The sequence below is a fragment of the Bombina bombina genome, chromosome 10 (genome assembly GCF_027579735.1).
Source record: "Bombina bombina isolate aBomBom1 chromosome 10, aBomBom1.pri, whole genome shotgun sequence".
Lineage (NCBI taxonomy): Eukaryota > Metazoa > Chordata > Amphibia > Anura > Bombinatoridae > Bombina > Bombina bombina.
This window is the reverse complement of record NC_069508.1, coordinates 219,476,117-219,501,620: the sequence shown is the minus strand read 5'-3', so window position 1 is coordinate 219,501,620 and position 25,504 is coordinate 219,476,117. Positions and strand designations below refer to the sequence as shown.

Here is a 25,504-nt window from a genome sequence, read left to right as displayed (position 1 = left end):
TAATAATATAACACTATATTTATACATATGTGGTATAGTGTTTGTGCGCTGTGTGTAATAATATAACACTATATTTATACATATGTGGTATTGTGTTTGTGCGGTGTGTAATAATATAACACTATATTTATACATATGTGGTATTGTGTTTGTGCGCTGTGTGTAACAATATAACACTATATTTATACATATGTGGTATTGTGTTTGTGCGCTGTGTGTAATAATATAACACTATATTTATACATATGTGGTATAGTGTTTGTGCGGTGTGTAATAATATAACACTATATTTATACATATGTGGTATTGTGTTTGTGCCCTGTGTGTAATAATATAACACTATATTTATACATATGTGGTTTTGTGTTTGTGCGCTGTGTGTAACAATATAACACTATATTTATACATATGTGGTATTGTGTTTGTGCCCTGTGTGTAATAATATAACACTATATTTATACATATGTGGTTTTGTGTTTGTGCGCTGTGTGTAATAATATAACACTATATTTATACATATGTGGTATTGTGTTTGTGCGCTGTGTGTAACAATATAACACTATATTTATACATATGTGGTATTGTGTTTGTGCGCTGTGTGTAATAATATAACGCTATATTTATACATATGTGGTATTGTGTTTGTGCACTGTGTGTAATAATATAACGCTATATTTATACATATGTGGTATTGTGTTTGTGCACTGTGTGTAATAATATAATACTATATTTATACATATGTGGTATTGTGTTTGTGCACTGTGTGTAATAATATAACGCTATATTTATACATATGTGGTATTGTGTTTGTGCACTGTGTGTAATAATATAACACTATATTTATACATATGCTGTATTGTGTTTGTGGACTGTGTGTAATAATATAACATAATATTTATACATATGTGGTATTGTGTTTGTGCACTGTGTGAAATAATATAACAATATATTTATACATATGTGGTATTGTGTTTGTGCACTGTGTGTAATAATATAACACTATATTTATACATATGTGGTATTGTGTTTGTGCGCTGTGTGTAATAATATAACGCTATATTTATACATATGTGGTATTGTGTTTGTGGACTGTGTGTAATAATATAACATAATATTTATACATATGTGGTATTGTGTTTGTGCGCTGTGTGTAATAATATAACACTATATTTATACATATGTGGTATTGTGTTTGTGCACTGTGTGTAATAATATAACACTATATTTATACATATGTGGTATTGTGTTTGTGCGCTGTGTGTAATAATATAACGCTATATTTATACATATGTGGTATTGTGTTTGTGCGCTGTGTGTAATAATATAACATAATATTTATACATATGTGGTATTTTGTTTGTGCACTGTGTGTAATAATTTAACATTTATTCATATGTGGTATTGTGTTTTTGCATTGTGTGTAATAATCTAGCACTATATTTATTCATATGTGGTATTTTGTTTGTGCACTGTGTGTAATAATATAACACTTATTTATATGTGGTATTTTGTTTGTGCACTGTGTGTAATAATATAAAACTATTTATTCATATGTGGTATTGTCTTTGTGCACTGTGTATAATATAACACTTATTCATATGCAGTATTTTATTTGCACATTGTGTGTAATAATATAACACTATATTTATACATATGTGGTATTGTGTTTGTGCGCTGTGTGTAATAATATAACACTATATTTATACATATGTGGTATTGTGTTTGTGCACTGTGTGTAATAATATAACACTATATTTATACATGTGTGGTATTGCGTTTGTGCGGTGTGTGTAATAATATAACACTATATTTATACATATGTGGTATTGTGTTTGTGCACTGTGTGTAATAATATAACCCTATATTTATTAATATGTGGTATTGTGTTTGTGCACTGTGTGTAATAATATAACACTATATTTATACATATGTGGTATTGTGTTTGTGCGCTGTGTGTAATAATATAACACTATATTTATACATATGTGGTATTGTGTTTGTGCACTGTGTGTAATAATATAACACTATATTTATACATATGTGGTATTGTGTTTGTGCGGTGTGTGTAATAATATAACACTATATTTATTCATATGTGGTATTGTGTTTGTGCCCTGTGTGTAATAATATAACCCTATATTTATACATATGTGGTATTGTGTTTGTGAGCTGTGTGTAATAATATAACACTATATTTATACATATGTGGTATTGTGTTTGTGCGCTGTATGTAATATTATAACACTATATTTATACATATGTGGTATTCTGTTTGTGCGCTGTGTGTAATAATATAACACTATATTTATACATATGTGGTATTGTGTTTGTGCACTGTGTGTAATAATATAACACTATATTTATACATATGTGGTATTGTGTTTGTGCGCTGTGTGTAATAATATAACACTATATTTATACATATGTGGTATTGTGTTTGTGCGTGGTGTGTAATAATATAACACTATATTTATACATATGTGGTATTGTGTTTGTGTGCTGTGTGTAATAATATAACGCTATATTTATACATATGTGGTATTGTGTTTGTGCACTGTGAGTAATAATATAACACTATTTATTTATATGTGGTATTGTGTTTGTGCGCTGTGTGTAATAATATAACACTATATTTATACATATGTGGTATTGTGTTTGTGCACTGTGTGTAATAATATAACACTATATTTATACATATGTGGTATTGTGTTTGTGCACTGTGTGTAATAATATAACACTATATTTATTCATATGTGGTATTGTGTTTGTGCACTGTGTGTAATAATATAACACTATATTTATACATATGTGGTATTGTGTTTGTGCACTGTGTGTAATAATATAACACTATATTTATACATGTGGTATTGTGTTTGTGCGGTGTGTAATAATATAACACTATATTTATACATATGTGGTATTGTGTTTGTGCGGTGTGTGTAATAATATAACACTATATTTATACATATGTGGTATTGTGTTTGTGCACTGTGTGTAATAATATAACACTATATTTATACATATGTGGTATTGTGTTTGTGCGGTGTGTGTAATAATATAACACTATATTTATTCATATGTGGTATTGTGTTTGTGCCCTGTGTGTAATAATATAACCCTATATTTATACATATGTGGTATTGTGTTTGTGAGCTGTGTGTAATAATATAACACTATATTTATACATATGTGGTATTGTGTTTGTGCGCTGTATGTAATATTATAACACTATATTTATACATATGTGGTATTCTGTTTGTGCGCTGTGTGTAATAATATAACACTATATTTATACATATGTGGTATTGTGTTTGTGCACTGTGTGTAATAATATAACACTATATTTATACATATGTGGTATTGTGTTTGTGCGCTGTGTGTAATAATATAACACTATATTTATACATATGTGGTATTGTGTTTGTGCGTGGTGTGTAATAATATAACACTATATTTATACATATGTGGTATTGTGTTTGTGTGCTGTGTGTAATAATATAACGCTATATTTATACATATGTGGTATTGTGTTTGTGCACTGTGAGTAATAATATAACACTATTTATTTATATGTGGTATTGTGTTTGTGCGCTGTGTGTAATAATATAACACTATATTTATACATATGTGGTATTGTGTTTGTGCACTGTGTGTAATAATATAACACTATATTTATACATATGTGGTATTGTGTTTGTGCGCTGTGTGTAATAATATAACACTATATTTATACATATGTGGTATTGTGTTTGTGCACTGTGTGTAATAATATAACACTATATTTATACATATGTGGTATTGTGTTTGTGCGGTGTGTGTAATAATATAACACTATATTTATTCATATGTGGTATTGTGTTTGTGCCCTGTGTGTAATAATATAACCCTATATTTATACATATGTGGTATTGTGTTTGTGAGCTGTGTGTAATAATATAACACTATATTTATACATATGTGGTATTGTGTTTGTGCGCTGTATGTAATATTATAACACTATATTTATACATATGTGGTATTCTGTTTGTGCGCTGTGTGTAATAATATAACACTATATTTATACATATGTGGTATTGTGTTTGTGCACTGTGTGTAATAATATAACACTATATTTATACATATGTGGTATTGTGTTTGTGCGCTGTGTGTAATAATATAACACTATATTTATACATATGTGGTATTGTGTTTGTGCGTGGTGTGTAATAATATAACACTATATTTATACATATGTGGTATTGTGTTTGTGTGCTGTGTGTAATAATATAACGCTATATTTATACATATGTGGTATTGTGTTTGTGCACTGTGAGTAATAATATAACACTATTTATTTATATGTGGTATTGTGTTTGTGCGCTGTGTGTAATAATATAACACTATATTTATACATATGTGGTATTGTGTTTGTGCACTGTGTGTAATAATATAACGCTATATTTATACACAAGTGGTATTGTGTTTGTGCACTGTGTGTAATAATATAACACTATATTTATACATATGTGGTATTGTGTTTGTGCGCTGTGTGTAATAATATAACACTATATTTATACATATGTGGTATTGTGTTTGTGCGCTGTGTGTAACAATATAACACTATATTTATACATATGTGGTATTGTGTTTGTGCACTGTGTGTAATAATATAACACTATATTTATACATATGTGGTATTGTGTTTGTGCGCTGTGTGTAATAAAATAACACTTGTGCACTGTGTGTAATAATATAACACTATATTTATACATATGTGGTATTGTGTTTGTGCGCTGTGTGTAATAAAATAACACTATATTTATACATATGTGGTATTGTGTTTGTGCGCTGTGTGTAATAAAATAACACTATATTTATACATATGTGGTATTGTGTTTGTGCGCTGTGTGTAATAATATAACACTATATTTATACATATGTGGTATTGTGTTTGTGCGCTGTGTGTAATAAAATAACACTATATTTATACATATGTGGTATTGTGTTTGTGAGCTGTGTGTAATAATATAACGCTATATTTATACATATGTGGTATTGTGTTTGAGCGCTGTGTGTAATAATATAACGCTATATTTATACATATGTGGTATTGTGTTTGTGCACTGTGTGTAATAATATAACACTATATTTATAGATATGTGGTATTTTGTTTGTGCGCTGTGTGTAACAATATAACACTATATTTATACATATGTGGTATTGTGTTTGTGCGCTGTGTGTAATAAAATAACACTATATTTATACATATGTGGTATTGTGTTTGTGAGCTGTGTGTAATAATATAACGCTATATTTATACATATGTGGTATTGTGTTTGAGCGCTGTGTGTAATAATATAACGCTATATTTATACATATGTGGTATTGTGTTTGTGCACTGTGTGTAATAATATAACACTATATTTATAGATATGTGGTATTTTGTTTGTGCACTGTGTGTAATAATATAACACTATATTTATTAATATGTGGTATTGTGTTTGTGCGCTGTGTGTAATAATATAACACTATATTTATTAATATGTGGTATTGTGTTTGTGCACTGTGTGTAATATTATTATTATTATCATTTATTTATAAAGCGCCAGCAGATTACGCAGCAATATACAAAGAATTAAAAAAAAAAAAAAAAAAAGGAAATTTATGCTTACCTGATAAATTTATTTCTTTTACGATATGACGAGTCCACGGATTTCATCCTTACTTATGGGATATCGCCTCCTGGTCAGCAGGAAGTGGCAAAGAGCTCCACAGCAGAGCTGCATATATAGCCCCTCCCTTCCCTCCCCCTCCAGTCATTCGACTGAAGTTAGGAAGAGAAAGGAAAGGCCAAGGAGCAGAGGTGACTGAAGTTTAACAAAAATAAAAACCTATCTTTAGAAAAATAACAGGGTGGGCCGTGGACTCGTCATATGGTAAAATAAATAAATTTATCAGGTAAGCATAAATTTCCTTTTCTTTTACAAGATATGACGAGTCCACGGATTTTATCCTTCCTTGTGGGATTCAATACCAAAGCTATAGGACACGGATGAAAGGGAGGGACAAGACAGGGACCTAAACGGAAGGCACCACTGCTTGAAGAACCTTTCTCCCAAAAACCGCCTCAGAAGAAGCAAACGTATCAAATTTGTAAAATTTGGAAAAAGTATGAAGGGACGACGAAGTCGCAGCCTTACAAATCTGTTCAACAGATGCATCGTTTTTAAATGCCCATGAGGAAGCCACAGCCCTAGCAGAATGCGCAGTAATTATTTCAGGAGGCTGCTGTCCAGCAGTAATATATGCCAAAAGGATGATACTCTTCAGCCAAAAAGAAAGAGGTAGCAGTAGCTTTCTGACCCCTACGTTTCCCAGCAAAAACCACAAACAATGAAGTTGTTTGACGAAAATCCTTAGTCGCCTGCAAGTAAAATTTAAAGGCACGAACTACATCTAAGTTATGTAACAGACGCTCCTTCTTAGAAGAAGGGTTAGGACATAATGAAGGAACAACAATTTCCTGATTAATATTCTTGTTAGAAACAACCATAGGAAGAAAACCAGGTTTGGTACGTAAGACCACCTTATCAGCATGGAAAATAAGATAAGGTGGATCACATTGTAAAGCCGAAAGCTCAGAAACTCTGCCAGCAGAAGAAATAGCAACCAAAAATAAAAATTTCCAAGATAATAACTTAATATCTATGGAATGCATGGGTTCAAACGGAACGCCTTGAAGAATTGCAATTGGTCTAAATACAGGCCTGATTCTAGTCAGAGCCTGACAAAAAGATTGAACATCTGGAACATCTGCCAGACGTTTGTGTAGCAAAATGGACAAAGCAGAAATCTGTCCCTTTAAGGAACTTGCTGACAACCCTTTCTCCAATCCTTCTTGGAAAAAAGATAAAATCCTGGGAATCCTAACCCTACTCCATGAGTAGCCCTTGGATTCGCACCAATAAAGATATTTACGCCATATCTTATGGTAAATCTTTCTAGTAACAGGCTTATGTGCCTGGATCAAGGTATCAATGACCGAATTAGAGAACCCTCGCTTAGATAAAATCAAGCGTTCAATCTCCAAGCAGTCAGCTGCAGAGAAACTAAATTCGGATGATGGAAGGGTCCCTGAATGAGAAGGTCCTGCCTCAATGGAAGCTTCAATGGCGGCAGAGAGGACATGTCCACCAGATCAGCGTACCAAGTCCTGAGAGGCCACGCAGGCGCAATAAGAATCACTGAAGCCCTCTCATGCTTGATCCGAGCAATCACCCGTGGAAGGAGAGCAAACGGAGGAAACACATAAGCTAGGTTGAACGACCAAGGCACTGCTAAGGCATCTATCAGTTCGGCCTGAGGATCCCTGGACCTGGATCCGTACCTTGGAAGCTTGGCATTCTGTCGAGATGCCATCAGATCCAATTCCAGGCTGCCCTACCTGAGAATCAGGGTAGCAAAGACCTCCGGGTGAAGTTCCCATTCCCCCGGATGAAACGTCTGTCTGCTCAAAAAATCCGCTTCCCAGTTGTCCACTCCTGGGATGTAAATTGCATAAATTGTAAATGCATAATCTCCATTCCACTACCTGAGCATGCTCAGTTGCAGAGGTCTGAGATGAAAATGAGCAAATGGAATGATGTCCATTGCCGCCACCATCAATCCAATTACCTCCATGCACTGAGCCACTGATGGCCGAGGATTGGACTGAAGGGTTCGGCATGTCTCCAGAATCTTTAACATTCTGACTTCCGTCAAAAAGATTTTAATGGATACAGAATCTATTAGAGTTCCCAGGAAAGGAACCCTTGTCTGCGAATTTAGTGAACTCTTTTCTAGGTTCACCTTCCACCCATGAGTCCTTAGAAAGGACAGAACCATGTCGGTATGAGACTTTGTCAGTTGAAAAGAGGACGCCTGGATTAGAATATCGTCTACATAAGGCGCCACTGCAATGCCCATCGGTCTGAGAACCGCTAGCAAAGACCCTAGAACTTTCGTGAAGATCCTGGGTACCGTGGCCAGCCAGAAGGGAAGAGCCACAAACTGAAAATGTTTGTCCAGGAAGGCAAACCTTAGAAACTGGTGATGATCCCTGTGGATAGGAATGTGAAGATATGCATCCTTTAAGTCCACAGTAGTCATATATTGACCCTCTAGGATCAATGGAAGAATTGTCCGAATCATTTCCATCTTGAAGGATGGGACTCTGAGAAACTTGTTTAGACTCTTGAGATCTAAAATGGGTCTGAACGGTCCCTCTTTTTTGGGAACCACGAAAAGATTTGAGTAAAACCCCTTTCCCTGTACTGGAACGGGACAAATTACTCCCATAGTAGAGAGGCCTTTCACACAACGTAAGAACGCCTCTCTTTTTATCTGGTCTACAGACAATCGTGAAAGAAGAAACCTTCCCCATGGAAGGGAATTTTTGAACTCCAGTTGGTACCCCTGGGACACGATTTCTAGTGTCCAGGGATCCTGAACATCTCTTATCCAAGCCTGGACAAAGAGAGAAAGTCTGCCCCCTACTAGATCCGGTCCCGGACCGAGGGACGTACCTTCATGTTGTCTTGGGAGCAGCAGCGGGCTTCTTGGGTTGTTTATTTTTGTTCCAAGCCTCATTGGGTCTCCAGACGGGCTTGGACTGTGCGAAGTTCCCTTCCTGTTTAGTGGAAGAAGGGACATCCTTGAAATTTCGAAAGGAACGAAATTACTCTGTCTCCTTGTTTGGACGTCTTGTCCTGAGGGAGGAGATGACCCTTACCTCCCGTAATGTCAGAGATAATCTCTTTCAATTCAGGCCCAAATAGAGTCTTTCCTTTGAAAGGGATAACTAATAGCTTAGATTTAGAGGATACATCCGCAGACCAAGAATTCAACCATAAGGCTCTGCATGCTACAATGGCCAAACCTGCATTCTTAGCCACCAACCTGGCAATCTGAAAGGCGGCGTCCGTAACAAAGGAATTGGCTAGCTTAAGGGCCTTGATTCTAGCCAATATTTCCTCCAAGGGAGTCTCAGTCTTAAGAGACTCTTCTAGGGCATCAAACCAAAAGGCAGCCGCAGTTGTAACTGGTACAATGCAGGCCATTGGTTGCAATAGAAACCCTTGATGAACAAACAACTAATTTAGAACACCCTCCAACTTTTAATCCATAGGGTCCTTGAAAGCACAACTGTCCTCAATAGGAATAGTCGTACGCTTAGCTAGAGTAGAAATAGCTCCCTCCACCTTAGGAATCGTTTGCCAAACATCCCTAACCGTGTCAGGTAAAGGATACATTTTCTTAAATATAGGGGAAGGAGAAAACGGTATACCCGGCCTTTCCCATTCCTTGTTAATAATTTCCGAAAGTCTTTTAGGAATCTGAAAAACATCAGCGTTCCACAATGGCATTTAAACACATCAGGCATGCACTGTGCTCATCCATCTTAATAAAGTGAACAACAAGCAAATTTGATTCACTCACAGAAATTCGATTGTAAAATAAATATGTTGAGTACTGTATCTTTAAGAACTCGATTCACACAGCTATCCGTTTTTTATTTTTCAATTGGAAAATAACAAAATATGCTGAGTACTGTTTTACAAGGGAGAAGCTAAGTTCTCTTTCCCTCTTACACCGTTTATTATTCTTTGGCAATAACCCACAAGTATATGACACAGATTGCTTTAAAAATAAAATGCCTCGTCACCTTGCCGCAGCTCTGCTGCGGCTCCTACCTGCTCCTGTGACCGGACCGATAATAAACAAGTGCGCAATCAGGATCAGCAGGCTTAGAGGCCGAAAAGACAAACTTATCACAACACTGACTGCGCTTTGAAAGCGCGCAAGTCCTAAGCTCCGCCCCTCGTGTGCGGAATTCCAATACGCTTTACTAACACGAGCATCAATCCGCCATTAACCGGAGGCCAGTAAAATATATGCACTCCGAAATTGCCTTAAAAGTATAAAGCACTGTTTTCTTGCTATCCCTTGCGTCAGCCAGCCCCAGAAAGGAAACCCACACACAACATCCCAGCGCTTCAAGGCACACACTTTAAACGCCTGAGTGTCTGGTAAAACACATACACAATAGCCCCCAGCTTCTAACACCTTAATAAACATTTATCAGAGAGTCTGGTACATTATGTCATCTTGTACTTACATACCAGTGCTTCTAGGTAGTAGACCGCTAGTGACAGAACCAGGCACTCTAACTACTTTACCCCAAAGCATAGTGAACATACAGTCCATCTGAGATTCTGTTTCTGTGTTCCAGAATAAAAGAACTGCACTTACCTTCATGCTGAGTAACAGCATGACAACTTCACAGTGTCAAGAGGTCCACTTTTCCTCCTGAGGTCCTGTGAAACCGAGAGGTCTTAGTTAAGAATTTCCAAGACTATGAACAGCAAACGCAGCACAATCCTGGGAGGCACAGTGGAGACAAAAATCCACCAGTTCCCACAGTCTAAAAAGACTACTTGAAGCTGCTCTGTAATAAAATAGTACACTTTGGCACCATTTAAAAACAAAAAACTCGTGATTGAAGAATCTAAACTAAACACCTCTCTTTACCTATTCCTATCACTAACACAGGCAAAGAGAATGACTGGGGGGAGGGAAGGGAGGGGCTATATATGCAGCTCTGCTGTGGAGCTCTTTGCCACTTCCTACTGACCAGGAGGCGATATCCCACAAGTAAGGATGAAATCCGTGGACTCGTCATATCTTGTAAAAGAAAACATTAAAGGGATACAGTAATACAAACAAGTACAGTATTGGGGTATATTACAGTTGTAGGTGCAATAATTGAGTTATACAAAAGAAGAGGAATGCCCTGCCCTTGAGCACAATCAGTAATAGTTCACTTTAAATACAAAGTGGCCTACAGGTAGAGAGGCTCTCAAGCTTACAATCTAAAGGAGAGGGAATGAACATAGAAGGTAAGGGAGAAGGCAAATAAGTTTGATATAAGGCAGAGTGAATTGAGAGTGAGTGATGACATAGGGAAAAAAGTGTTTGGTGACCGAGCAAAAGAGGTTTTGAAAAGTGTAAAAGAATGTAGTAAAATGTCAGTACAAAGGCTGTGAGTCTGAAGTGGTTTCTTTATCCTGGATTATTAGTGACAGCTGCACAGAATTACTGTTAGAAGGTGTGAGTGTATAAATTAAGGTAAACACTAGCGTGGGTTGTGGTGGGAAGGGACTGAAGGGCTAGTGCGTGCAAATCTCTGGAGTAGAATGTCTGTGCAAATCTGATGTGAGGTGTGAGGCTGTGCACTCAGTGTCTTGATTGGACAGAGACCAGCCAGGTGAGTTATCTTGTAAAATATAACACTATTTATATGTGGTATTGTGTTTGTGCACTGTGTGTAATAATACAACGCTATATTTATACATGTGGTATTGTGTTTGTGCGCTGTGTGTAATAATATAATACTATTTATTTATATGTGGTATTGTGTTTGTGCACTGTGTGTAATAATACAACGCTATATTTATACATATGTGGTAATGTGTTTGTGCACTGTGTGTAATAATATAACACTATATTTATACATATGTGGTATTGTGTTTGTGCGCTGTGTGTAATAATATAACGCTATATTTATACATATGTGGTAATGTGTTTGTGCACTGTGTGTAATAATATAACACTATATTTATACATATGTGGTATTGTGTTTGTGCGCTGTGTGTAATAATATAACACTATATTTATACATATGTGGTATTGTGTTTGTGCACTGTGTGTAATAATATAATACTATATTTATACATATGTGGTATTGTGTTTGTGCACTGTGTGTAATAATATAACACTATATTTATACATATGTGGTATAGTGTTTGTGCACTGTGTGTATTAATATAACACTATATTTATACATATGTGGTATTGTGTTTGTGCGCTGTGTGTAATAATATAACACTATATTTATACATATGTGGTATTGAGTTTGTGCACTGTGCGTAATAATATAACACTATATTTATACATATGTGGTATTGTGTTTGTGCGCTGTGTGTAATAATATAACACTATATTTATACATATGTGGTATTGTGTTTGTGCACTGTGCGTAATAATATAACACTATATTTATACATATGTGGTATGGTGTTTGTGCACTGTGTGTAATAATACAACGCTATATTTATACATATGTGGTATTGTGTTTGTGCGCTGAGTGTAATAATATAACACTATATTTATACATGTGGTATAGTGTTTGTGCGCTGTGTGTAATAACACTATATTTATACATATGTGGTATTGTGTTTGTGCACTGTGTGTAATAATATAACACTATATTTATACATATGTGGTATTGTGTTTGTGCGCTGTGTGTAATAATATAACACTATATTTATACATATGTGGTATTGTGTTTGTGCGCTGTGTGTAATAAAATAACACTATATTTATACATATGTGGTATTGTTTGTGAGCTGTGTGTAATAATATAACGCTATATTTATACATATGTGGTATTGTGTTTGTGCACTGTGTGTAATAATACAACGCTATATTTATACATGTGGTATTGTGTTTGTGCGCTGTGTGTAATAATATAATACTATATTTATACATATGTGGTATTGTGTTTGTGCACTGTGTGTAATAATACAACGCTATATTTATACATGTGGTATTGTGTTTGTGCGCTGTGTGTAATAATATAATACTATATTTATACATATGTGGTATTGTGTTTGTGCACTGTGTGTAATAATATAACACTATATTTATACATATGTGGTATTGTGTTTGTGCGCTGTGTGTAATAATATAACACTATATTTATACATATGTGGTATTGTGTTTGTGCGCTGTGTGTAATAATATAACACTATATTTATACATATGTGGTATAGTGTTTGTGCACTGTGTGTATTAATATAACACTATATTTATACATATGTGGTATTGTGTTTGTGCGGTGTGTAATAATATAACGCTATATTTATACATATGTGGTATTGTGTTTGTGCACTGTGTGTAATAATACAACACTATATTTATACATATGTGGTATTGTGTTTGTGCACTGTGTGTAATAATATAACACTATATTTATACATATGTGGTAATGTGTTTGTGCACTGTGTGTAATAATACAACGCTATATTTATACATATGTGGTAATGTGTTTGTGCACTGTGTGTAATAATATAACACTATATTTATACATATGTGGTATTGTGTTTGTGCGCTGTGTGTAATAATATAACACTATATTTATACATATGTGGTATTGTGTTTGTGCGCTGTGTGTAATAATATAACACTATATTTATACATATGTGGTATAGTGTTTGTGCACTGTGTGTATTAATATAACACTATATTTATACATATGTGGTATTGTGTTTGTGCGGTGTGTAATAATATAACGCTATATTTATACATATGTGGTATTGTGTTTGTGCGCTGTGTGTAATAATATAACACTATATTTATACATATGTGGTATTGTGTTTGTGCGCTGTGTGTAATAATATAACACTATATTTATACATATCTGGTATTGTGTTTGTGCACTGTGTGTAATAATATAACACTATATTTATACATATGTGGTATTGTGTTTGTGCGCTGTGTGTAACAATATAACACTATATTTATACATATGTGGTATTGTGTTTGTGCGCTGTGTGTAACAATATAACACTATATTTATACATATGTGGTATTGTGTTTGTGCACTGTGCGTAATAATATAACGCTATATTTATACATATGTGGTATTGTGTTTGTGTGCTGTGTGTAATAATATAACACTATATTTATACATATGTGGTATTGTGTTTGTGTGCAATAATATAACACTATATTTATTAATATGTGGTATTGTGTTTGTGCGCTGTGTGTAATAATATAACACTATATTTATTAATATGTGGTATTGTGTTTGTGCGCTGTGTGTAATAATATAACACTATATTTATTAATATGTGGTATTGTGTTTGTGTGCTGTGTGTAACAATATAATACTATATTTATACATATGTGGTATTGTGTTTGTGCGCTGTGTGTAACAATATAACACTATATTTATACATATGTGGTATTGTGTTTGTGTGCTGTGTGTAATAATATAACCCTATTTATTCACACATCGTCTCTTCTCATTGACCCAATTTGTTTAGCCTGCTCCTGGAAGTGCATTGCTGCTTCTTCAGCAAAGGTTACCAAGAGAATAAAGGAACTTGGAAAGTTATATAAAATTGCTCTTTCTGATTCTTGATAGAATAAAATAGGATTTTATGTCCTTAAAAAAAAAAAAAAAAAAACAGAATTTATGCTTACCTGATAAATTACTTTCTCCAACGGTGTGTCCGGTCCACGGCGTCATCCTTACTTGTGGGATATTCTCTTCCCCAACAGGAAATGGCAAAGAGCCCAGCAAAGCTGGTCACATGATCCCCCCTAGGCTCCGCCTTCCCCAGTCATTCGACCGACGTAAAGGAGGAATATGCATAGGAGAAATCATATGATACCGTGGTGACTGTAGTTAGAGAAAATAATTCATCAGACCTGATTAAAAAACCAGGGCGGGCCGTGGACCGGACACACCGTTGGAGAAAGTAATTTATCAGGTAAGCATAAATTCTGTTTTCTCCAACATAGGTGTGTCCGGTCCACGGCGTCATCCTTACTTGTGGGAACCAATACCAAAGCTTTAGGACACGGATGATGGGAGGGAACAAATCAGGTCGCCTAGATGGAAGGCACCACGGCTTGCAAAACCTTTCTCCCAAAAATAGCCTCAGATGAAGCAAAAGTATCAAATTTGTAGAATTTGGTAAAAGTGTGCAGTGAAGACCAAGTCGCTGCCTTACATATCTGATCAACAGAAGCCTCGTTCTTGAAGGCCCATGTGGAAGCCACAGCCCTAGTGGAGTGAGCTGTGATTCTTTCAGGAGGCTGCCGTCCGGCAGTCTCATAAGCCAATCGGATAATGCTTTTAAGCCAGAAAGAGAGAGAGGTAGAGGTTGCTTTTTGACCTCTCCTTTTACCAGAATAAACAACAAACAAAGAAGATGTTTGTCTGAAATCCTTAGTAGCTGCTAAGTAAAATTTGAGAGCAAGAACTACATCCAAGTTGTGCAATAAACGTTCCTTCTTTGAAACTGGATTAGGACACAAAGAAGGCACAACTATCTCCTGGTTAATATTTTTGTTAGAAACAACTTTCGGAAGAAAACCAGGTTTAGTACGCAAAACCACCTTATCTGCATGGAACACCAGATATGGAGGAGAACACTGCAGAGCAGATAACTCTGAAACTCTTCTTGCAGAAGAAATTGCAACCAAAAACAAAACTTTCCAAGATAATAACTTTATATCAACGGAATGTAGGGGTTCAAACGGAATCCCCTGAAGAACTGAAAGAACTAGATTGAGACTCCAGGGAGGAGTCAAATTTTTGTAAACAGGCTTGATTCTGACCAGAGCCTGAACAAAAGCTTGAACGTCTGGCACAGCCGCCAGCTTTTTATGAAGTAAAATAGATAAAGCAGAAATCTGTCCCTTCAAAGAACTTGCAGATAATCCTTTCTCCAAACCTTCTTGAAGAAAGGATAGAATCCTAGGGATTTTTATCTTGTTCCATGGGAATCCTTTAGATTCACACCAACAGATATATCTTTTCCATATTTTATGGTAGATTTTTCTAGTTACAGGCTTTCTAGCCTGAACAAGAGTATCAATGACAGAATCTGAGAACCCTCGCTTTGATAAAATCAAGCGTTCAATCTCCAAGCTGTCAGTTGGAGTGAGGCCAGATTCGGATGTTCGAACGGACCTTGAACAAGAAGGTCCTGTCTCAGAGGTAGCTTCCATGGTGGAGCTGATGACATATTCACCAGGTCTGCATACCAAGTCCTGCGTGGCCACGCAGGAGCTATCAAGATCACTGATACCCTCTCCTGTTTGATCCTGGCTACCAGCCTGGGAATGAGAGGAAACGGTGGGAACACATAAGCTAGGTTGAAGCTCCAAGGTGCTACTAGTGCATCCACTAGAGTCGCCTTGGGATCCCTGGATCTGGACCCGTAGTAAGGAACCTTGAAGTTCTGGCGAGAAGCCATCAGATCCATGTCTGGGATGCCCCATAATTGAATTATTTGGGCAAAGATTTCCGGATGGAGTTCCCACTCCCCCGGATGAAATGTCTGACGACTCAGAAAATCCGCTTCCCAATTTTCCACTCCTGGGATGTGGATTGCAGACAAGTGGCAGGAGTGAGTCTCCGCCCATTGAATTATCTTGGTCACTTCTTCCATCGCCAGGGAACTCCTTGTTCCCCCCTGATGGTTGATATACGCAACAGTCGTCATGTTGTCTGATTGAAACCTTATGAATTTGGCCTTTGCTAGCTGAGGCCAAGCCTTGAGAGCATTGAATATCGCTCTTAGTTCCAGAATGTTTATCGGTAGAAGAGATTCTTCCCGAGACCAAAGACCCTGAGTTTTCAGGGGTTCCCAGACCGCGCCCCAGCCCACCAGACTGGCGTCGGTCGTGACAATGACCCACTCTGGTCTGCGGAAGCTCATCCCTTGTGACAGGTTGTCCAGGGTCAGCCACCAACGGAGTGAATCTCTGGTCCTCTGATCTACTTGAATCGTTGGAGACAAGTCTGTATAATCCCCATTCCACTGTCTGAGCATGCACAGTTGTAATGGTCTTAGATGAATTCGCGCAAAAGGAACTATGTCCATTGCCGCAACCATCAAACCTATTACTTCCATGCACTGCGCTATGGAAGGAAGAAGAACAGAATGAAGTACTTGACAAGAGTTTAGAAGTTTTGATTTTCTGGCTTCTGTCAGAAAAATCCTCATTTCTAAGGAGTCTATTATTGTTCCCAAGAAGGGGACTCTTGTTGACGGAGATAGAGAACTTTTCTCTACGTTCACCTTCCACCCGTGAGATCTGAGAAAGGCTAGGACAATGTCCGTATGAGCCTTTGCTTGTGGCAGGGACGACGCTTGAATCAGAATGTCGTCCAAGTAAGGTACTACTGCAATGCCCCTCGGTCGTAGCACCGCTAGAAGGGACCCTAGTACCTTTGTGAAAATTCTTGGGGCAGTGGCTAATCCGAATGGAAGTGCCACAAACTGGTAATGTTTGTCCAGAAAGGCAAACCTTAGGAACTGATGATGTTCCTTGTGGATAGGAATATGTAGATACGCATCCTTTAAATCCACCGTGGTCATGAATTGACCTTCCTGGATGGTAGGAAGAATTGTTCGAATGGTTTCCATTTTGAACGATGGAACCCTGATAAATTTGTTTAAGATCTTGAGATCCAAGATTGGTCTGAATGTTCCCTCTTTTTTGGGAACTATGAACAGATTGGAGTAGAACCCCATCCCTTGTTCCTTTAATGGAACAGGATGAATCACTCCCATTTTTAACAGGTCTTCTACACAATGTAAGAATGCCTGTTTTTTTATGAGGTCTGAAGACAATTGAGACCTGTGGAACCTTCCCCTTGGGGGTAGCTCCTTGAATTCCAGAAGATAACCTTGGGAGACTATTTCTAGGGCCCAAGGATCCAGAACATCTCTTGCCCACGCCTGAGCGAAGAGAGAAAGTCTGCCCCCCACCAGATCCGGTCCCGGATCGGGGGCCAACATCTCATGCTGTCTTTGTAGCAGTAGCAGGTTTCTTGGCCTGCTTACCTTTGTTCCAGCCTTGCATTGGCCTCCAGGCTGGCTTGGCCTGAGACGTATTACCCTCTTGCTTAGAGGGTGTAGAACTTGAAGCTGGTCCGTTTCTACGAAAGGGACAAAAATTAGGCTTATTTTTAGCCTTGAAAGACCTATCCTGAGGAAGGGCATGGCCCTTTCCCCCAGTGATATCTGAAATAATCTCTTTCAAGTCAGGGCCAAACAGCGTTTTCCCCTTGAAAGGAATATTAAGCAATTTGTTCTTGGATGACGCATCCGCTGACCAAGACTTTAGCCAAAGCGCTCTGCGCGCCACAATAGCAAACCCTGAATTTTTCGCCGCCAATCTAGCTAATTGCAGGGTAGCGTCTAGAGTAAAAGAATTAGCCAATTTAAGAGCACGAATTCTGTCCATAATCTCCTCATAAGAGGTATCCTTATCTAGCGACTTTTCTAGTTCATCAAACCAGAAACACGCTGCTGTAGTAACAGGAACAATGCATGAAATTGGCTGTAGAAGGTAACCTTGCTGAACAAACATCTTTTTAAGCAAACCTTCTAACTTTTTATCCATAGGATCTTTGAAAGCACAACTATCCTCTATAGGGATAGTAGTGCGTTTGTTTAAAGTAGAGACCGCCCCCTCGACCTTAGGGACTGTCTGCCATAAGTCCTTTCTGGGGTCGACTATAGGAAACAATTTCTTAAATATAGGGGGAGGAACAAAAGGTATGCCGGGCCTTTCCCATTCTTTGTTTACAATATCTGCCACCCGCTTGGGTATAGGAAAAGCTTCGGGGGGCACCGGGACCTCTAGGAACTTGTCCATCTTACATAATTTCTCTGGAATGACCAAATTGTCACAATCATCCAGGGTAGATAACACCTCCTTAAGCAGAGCGCGGAGATGTTCCAATTTAAATTTGAACGTAATAACATCAGGTTCAGCTTGTTGAGAAATTTTTCCTGAATCTGAAATTTCTCCCTCAGACAAAACCTCCCTAGCCCCTTCAGACTGGAGTAAGGGCATGTCAGAACCATTATCATCGGCGCCCTCATGCTCTTCAGTATCTAAAACAGAGCAGTCGCGCTTACGCTGATAAGTGGGCATTTTGGCTAAAATGTTTTTAATAGAATTATCCATTACAGCCGTTAATTGTTGCATAGTAAGAAGAATTGGCGCACTAGATGTACTAGGGGCCTCTTGTGTGGGCAAGACTGGTGTAGACACATAAGGGGATGATGCAGTACCATGCTTACTCCCCTCACTAGAGGAATCATCTTGGGCATCATTTTCACTATCACATGCATCACATCTATTTAAATGAGAAGGAACTTTGGCTTCCTGACATACAGAACATAGTCTATCTGATGGTACAGACATGATAAACAGGCATAAACTTGAAAACAAAGTACAAAAAACGTTTTAAAATAAAACCGTTACTGTCACTTTAAATTTTAAACTGAACACACTTTATTACTGAATATGCGAAAAAGTATGAAGGAATTGTCCAAAATTCACCAAAATTTCACCACAGTGTCATAAAGCCTTAAAAGTATTGCACACCAAATTTGAAAGTCTTAACTCTTAAAATAACGGAACCGGAGCCGTTTTTACATTTAACCCCTATACAGTCCCTGGTATCTGCTTTGCTGAGACCCAACCAAGCCCAGAGGGGAATACGATACCAAATGACGCCTTCAGCACGCTTTTTCAGTGTATCAGAGCTCCTTACGCATGCATCTGCATGCTTTGCTTCCCAAAAAACAACTGCGCATTAGTGGCGCGAAACTGAGGCTCTGTCTATGACTAGAGAAGGCCCCCAGTGAAAAAGGTGTCCAATACAGTGCCTGCCGTCTTTTTTATCAAAATTCCCAAGATAAAATTAACTCCTCAAAGTAATAAACCATTAAACATGTTTATAAAACAAACGTTTTAGCCCAGAAAAATGTCTACCAGTCTTTAAAGCCCTTGTGAAGCCCTTTATAACTTGTTATTAAAATGGCTTACCGGATCCCATAGGGAAAATGACAGCTTCCAGCATTACCAAGTCTTGTTAGAAATGTGTCATACTTCAAGCAGCAAAAGTCTGCACACTGTTCCCCTCAACTGAAGTTACTTCATCTCAACAGTCCTGTGTGGAAACAGCCATCGATTTTAGTAACGGTTGCTAAAATCATTTTCCTCTTACAAACAGAAATCTTCATCTCTTTTCTGTTTCAGAGTAAATAGTACATACCAGCACTATTTTAAAATAACAAACTCTTGATTGAAGAATAAAAACTACATTTAAACACCAAAAAACTCTAAGCCATCTCCGTGGAGATGTTGCCTGTACAACGGCAAAGAGAATGACTGGGGAAGGCGGAGCCTAGGGGGGATCATGTGACCAGCTTTGCTGGGCTCTTTGCCATTTCCTGTTGGGGAAGAGAATATCCCACAAGTAAGGATGACGCCGTGGACCGGACACACCTATGTTGGAGAAATCTGTTATGAAGATAGGTCGTCCAAATTCTCCTTCCATATATCCTGCTTTTAAGTTAGGAATTAATTATTATTATGTCAAACAACAAGAACAGAAACCTACAACACAAACATTAAAATCAAATTAAACAGCAATAAGCAGCTTTTATATTGACCCACCTTTTTCAGTTTCTCTGTATTTAGTAATACCCACTGGGATTTCAGCTTGAAACATAGAACCCACCATAATCTCCTGTAGAAAATGCGATGAGAGTTATATTTCATAGCAATGCATTCTAGTAATATTATTGTACAATGGGAATAAGGAAACATTTTCATCACTATTAAACCCCTCTTATCCACATATTAAATGTAATAGGTGAGAGACTTAACCTAATTTGCATATCCCTACCCAAAATTACTTGCAAAAATAGTAAATTTGTCTTGTGGTTTATCTGCAGTGTTAATTTTGATGGTAAATTTTGATTTAGTCTTAGTTTTGACTAAAATGCCATTTTAGTTTTAGTTGTATTTTAGTCATCTGAATTGTTTTAGTCAACTAAAATTTCCAAACTCATTATATACTCCAGGTGTAAACATCTAATAACTTATTTATGGTATTAAGGTTTAAAAATGCAATAGAGACACAGATTTAGCCGTTGCGATATATAATGTCTTTATTAAACTTAAAAATAAATAAAACCAAGTTTCATAAACAAACAGAAATGCAACTTTAAAATATAAAAAACAACTTGTAAGAACTTACCTGATAAATTAATTTATTTCATACTGGCAAGTGTCCATGAGCTAGTGACGTATGGGATATACAATCCTACCAGGAGGGACAAAGTTTCCCAAACCTCAAAATACACCCCTCACCACACCCACAATTCAGTTTAACAAATAGCCAAGAAGAGGGGTGATAGAAAAAAGAAGTAAAATGCATCAAAAAAGAAACTGGAAATATAATTGTGCTTTATACAAAAAACATAACCACCATAAAAAGGGTGGGCCTCATGGACTCTTGCCAATATGAAAGAAATGGATTTATCAGGTAAGTTCTTACATAAATTATGTTTTCTTTCATGTAATTTGCAAGAGTCGATAAGCTAGTGACGAAGGGATAGTAATACCCAAGATGTGGTACTCCACAGAAGAGTCACTAGAGAGGGAGGGATAAAAATAAAAACAGCCAATTTCCGCTGAAAAAAATTAAATCCACATCCAAAAAAATAAGTTTTTCTCATAATTGAAAAGAAAAAACTTAAATATAAGTAATCAAACTGAAACAGCTGCCTGAAGAACTTTTTCTACCAAAAACTTGCTTCCGAAGAGGCAAATACGGTAGAATTTAGTAAACGTATGCAAAGAAGACCAAGTTGCTGCTTTGCAAATCTGATCAACTGAAGCTTCATTTTTAAAAGCCCACGAAGTGGAGACTAATCTAGTAGAATGAGCTGTGATTCTCTGAGGTGGGGCCTGACCCGACTCCAAATAAGCCTGATGAATCAAAAGCTTTAACCAGGATGCCAAGGAAATGGCAGAAGCTTTCTGACCTTTCCTAGAACCAGAAAAGACAACAAATAGAAGTCTTTCTGAAATCTTTAGTAGCTTCAACATAATATTTCAAAGCTCTTACAAAATCCAGAGAATGTAAGGATCTCTCCAAAGAATTCTTAGGATTAGGACACAAAGAGGGAACAACAATTTCCCTATTAATGTTGTTAGAATTCACAACTTTAGGTAAAAATTTAAATGAAGTCCGCAAAACTGCCTTATCCTGATGGAAAATCAGAAAAGGAGACTCACAAGAAAGAGCAGATAATTCGAAAACTCTTCTAGCAGAAGAGATAGCCAAAAGGAACAACACTTTCCAAGAAAGTAGTTTAATATTAAAAGAATGCATAGGCTCAAAAGGAGGAGCCTGTAAAGCCTTCAAAACCAAATTAAGACTACAAGGAGGAGAGATTGATTTCATGACAGGCTTGATACGGACCAAAGCCTGCACAAAACAGTGAATATCAGGAAGCTTAGCAATCTTTTTTTGAAATAAAACAGAAAGAGCAGAGATTTATCCCTTCAAGGAACTTGCAGACAAACCTTTATCCAAACCATACTGAAGAAACTGTAAAATTCTAGGAATTCTAAAAGATTGCCAGGAGAATTTATGAGAAGAACACCATGAAATATAAGTCTTCTAAACGCGATAATAAATCTTCCTAGAAACAGATTTACGAGCCTGTAACATAGTATCAATCACTGAGTCAGAGAAACCTCTATGACTAAGCACTAAGCGTTCAATTCCCATACCTTCAAATTTAACGATTTGAGATCCTGATGGAAAAACGGTCCTTGAGACAGAAGGTCTGGTCTTAAAGGAAGTGGCCAAGGTTGGCAACTGGACATCCGGACAAGATCCGCATACCAGAACCTGTGAGGCCATGCTGGTGCTACCAGAAACACAAATGATTGTTCCATGATGATCTTGGAGATCACTCTTGGAAGAAAAACTAGAGGTGGGAAGATATAAGCAGGTTGGTAAAACCAAGGAACTGCTAACGCATCCACTGACTTCGCCTGAGGATCCCTGGACCTGGACAAGTACCTGGGAAGTTTCTTGTTTAGATGGGAAGCCATCAGATCTATTTCTGGAAGACAACACATCTGAACAATCTGAAAACACATCTGGATGGAGAGACCACTCCCCCGAATGTAAAGTCTGACGGCTGAGATAATCCGCTTCCCCATTGTCTACACCAGGGATATGTACCACAGAAATTAGACAAGAGCTGGATTCTGCCCAAGAAAGTATCCAAGATACTTCTTTCATAGCTAGGGAACTGTGAGTCCCACCCTGATGGACATATGCCACAGTTGTGATATTGTCTGTCTGAAAACAAATTAATTGTTCTCTCTTCTTCAACAGAGGCCAAACCTGAAGAGCCCTGAAAATAGCACGGAGTTCTAAAATATTGATTGGTAACCTCGCCTCTTGAGATTTCCAAACCCCTTGTGCTGTCAGAGATCCCCAAACAGCTTCCCAACCTGAAAGACTTGCATCTGTTGTGATTACAGTCCAGGTTGGACGAACAAGAGGCCCCTAGAACTATACGATGGTGATCTAACCACCAAGTCAGAGAGAGTCGAACATTGGGATTTAAGGATATTAATTGAGACCTGAAGAGGTCTCATATGAAAATGAGCAAAGGGGATCGCGTCCGATGCAGCAGTCATGAGACCTAAAACTTCTATGCACATAGCCACTGAAGGGAATGATTGAGACTGAAGGTTTCGACAAGCTGAAACCAATTTTATTCATCTCTTGTCTGTTAGATTCAGTGTCCATGACTCTATCTCTATCTGGAAACCTAAAAAGGTGACCCTTGTCTGAGGAATCAAAGAACTTTTTGGTAACTTGATCCTCCAACCATGTCTTTGAAGAAACAACACTAGTTGATTTGTGTGAGATTCGGCAGAATGTAAAGACTTAGCTAGTACCAAGATATTGTCTAAATAAGAAAACACAGCAAAACCCTGTTCTCTGATTACAGAGAATAGGGCACCGAGAACCTTTGAAAAAATTCTTGGAGCTGTTGCTAGGCCAAATAGAAGAGCGACAAATTGGTAATGCTTGTCTAGAAAAGAGAATCTCAGAAACCGATAGTGGTCTGGATGAATTGGAATATGAAGATATGCATCCTGTAAGTCTATCGTGGACATATAATGACCTCGCTGAACAAAAGGAGAATAGTCCTTATAGTCACCATTTTGAAAGTTGGCACTCTTACAAAACGATTCAAAATTTTCAGATCCAGAACTGGCCTGACTGAATTTTCTTTCTTTGGGACAATAAATAGATTTGAAAAAACTCCAGACCCTGTTCCTGAAACGGAACTGGTATGATTACCCCTGAAAGCTCTAGATCTGAAACAAACTTCAGAAAAGCCTGAGCCTTCACTGGATTTGCTGGAACGTGTGAGAGAAAAAATCTTCTCACAGGAGGTATTACTCTGAATCCTATTCAATACCCTTGAGAGACAATACTCCGAATCCATTGATTTTGGACAGAATATGCCCAAATGTTTTGGAAAATTTTTAATCTGCCCCACACAAGCTGAGCTGGAATGAGGGCTGCACCTTCATGCGGACTTGGGGGCTGGCTTTGGTTTATTAAAAGGCTTGGATTTATTCCAACTAGAAGAAGGTTTCCAATTGGAACCGGATTCTTTGGGGAAGGATTGGCATTCTGTTCCTTATTCTGTTGAAAAGAACGAAAACGATTAGAAGCTTTAGATTTACCCTTAGATCTTTTATCCTGAGGTGACAGTTAAAATAATTGAATCCAATTGAGAACCAAATAAATTGTTACCTTGGAAAGAAAGAGATAGTAATCTAGACTTAGATACCATGTCAGCATTCCAATATTTGAGCCACAAAGCTCTTCTAGCTAAAATAGCTAAAGACATAGATTTAACATCAATTTTGATGATATCAAAAATAGCAAAACAGATAAAATGATTAGAATTTTGAAACAAGCAATCAATGCTAGACAAATCAGGATCTGTTTCCTGTTGCGCTAAGCTTTCCAATCAAAAAGTTGATGCAGCTGCAACATCAGCCATGGATATAGCAGGCCTAAGAATGTAGCAAGAAAATAAATAAGCTTTCCTTAGCTAAGATTCAAGTTTCCTATCTAAAGAAGTTTCCTACCTTAAAAGAAGTACTATCTTCCATAGGAATAGTATAATAGAATAGCCCCATCAACTTTTTTGATCTTTTCCCAAAACTCCAATCTAACTGCTGGCAAAGGATACAACTTTTTAAACCTAGAAGAAGGAATAAAAGAAGTACCATGCCTATTCCATTCCTTTGAAATCATATCAGAAGTAGCATTAGGAACTGTAAAAACCTCTGGAGTAACCACAGGAGGTTTATAAACAGAATTTAAACGTTTACTAGTTTTAGTATCAAGAGGACTAGTTTCCTCAATATCCAAATTAATCAACACCTCTCTTAACAAAGAACAAATATACTCCATCTTAAAGAGATAAGTAGATTTGTCAGTGTCAATATCTGAGGTAGGATCTTCTGAACCAGATAGATCCTCAACAGGAGGAGGATAATTCAGTATGTTGACGGTCATTTTAAATTTCATCAACTTTATGAGAAGTTTTAAAAGACCTTTAACGTTTATTAGAAGGCAGAATAGCAGACAAAGCCTTCTGAATCGTATCAGCAATAAAATCATTTATATTTACAGGGATATCATGTACATTAGATGTTGAAGGAACAACAGGCATTGTACTTGTACTGATGGATATATTCTCTGCATGTAAAAGCTTATCATGACAACTGTTACAAACTACAGCTGGAGATATAATCTTCG

The 25,504-nt window shown here is 37.1% G+C and overlaps 1 protein-coding gene across 4 annotated transcripts in view; it reads right to left on the bottom strand.

Moving 5' to 3' along the window:
• MIER1 (MIER1 transcriptional regulator) overlaps window positions 1-25,504 on the bottom strand; it is a 670,836-nt gene that overhangs the window by 442,727 nt on the left and 202,605 nt on the right. For all 4 annotated transcript variants that reach the window (XM_053693693.1, XM_053693691.1, XM_053693692.1 and 1 more), the window contains exon 7: window positions 20,299-20,371. In XM_053693693.1, coding sequence (XP_053549668.1) covers window positions 20,299-20,371 — 73 coding nt within the window. The remainder of the gene's footprint in view (window positions 1-20,298; window positions 20,372-25,504) is intronic.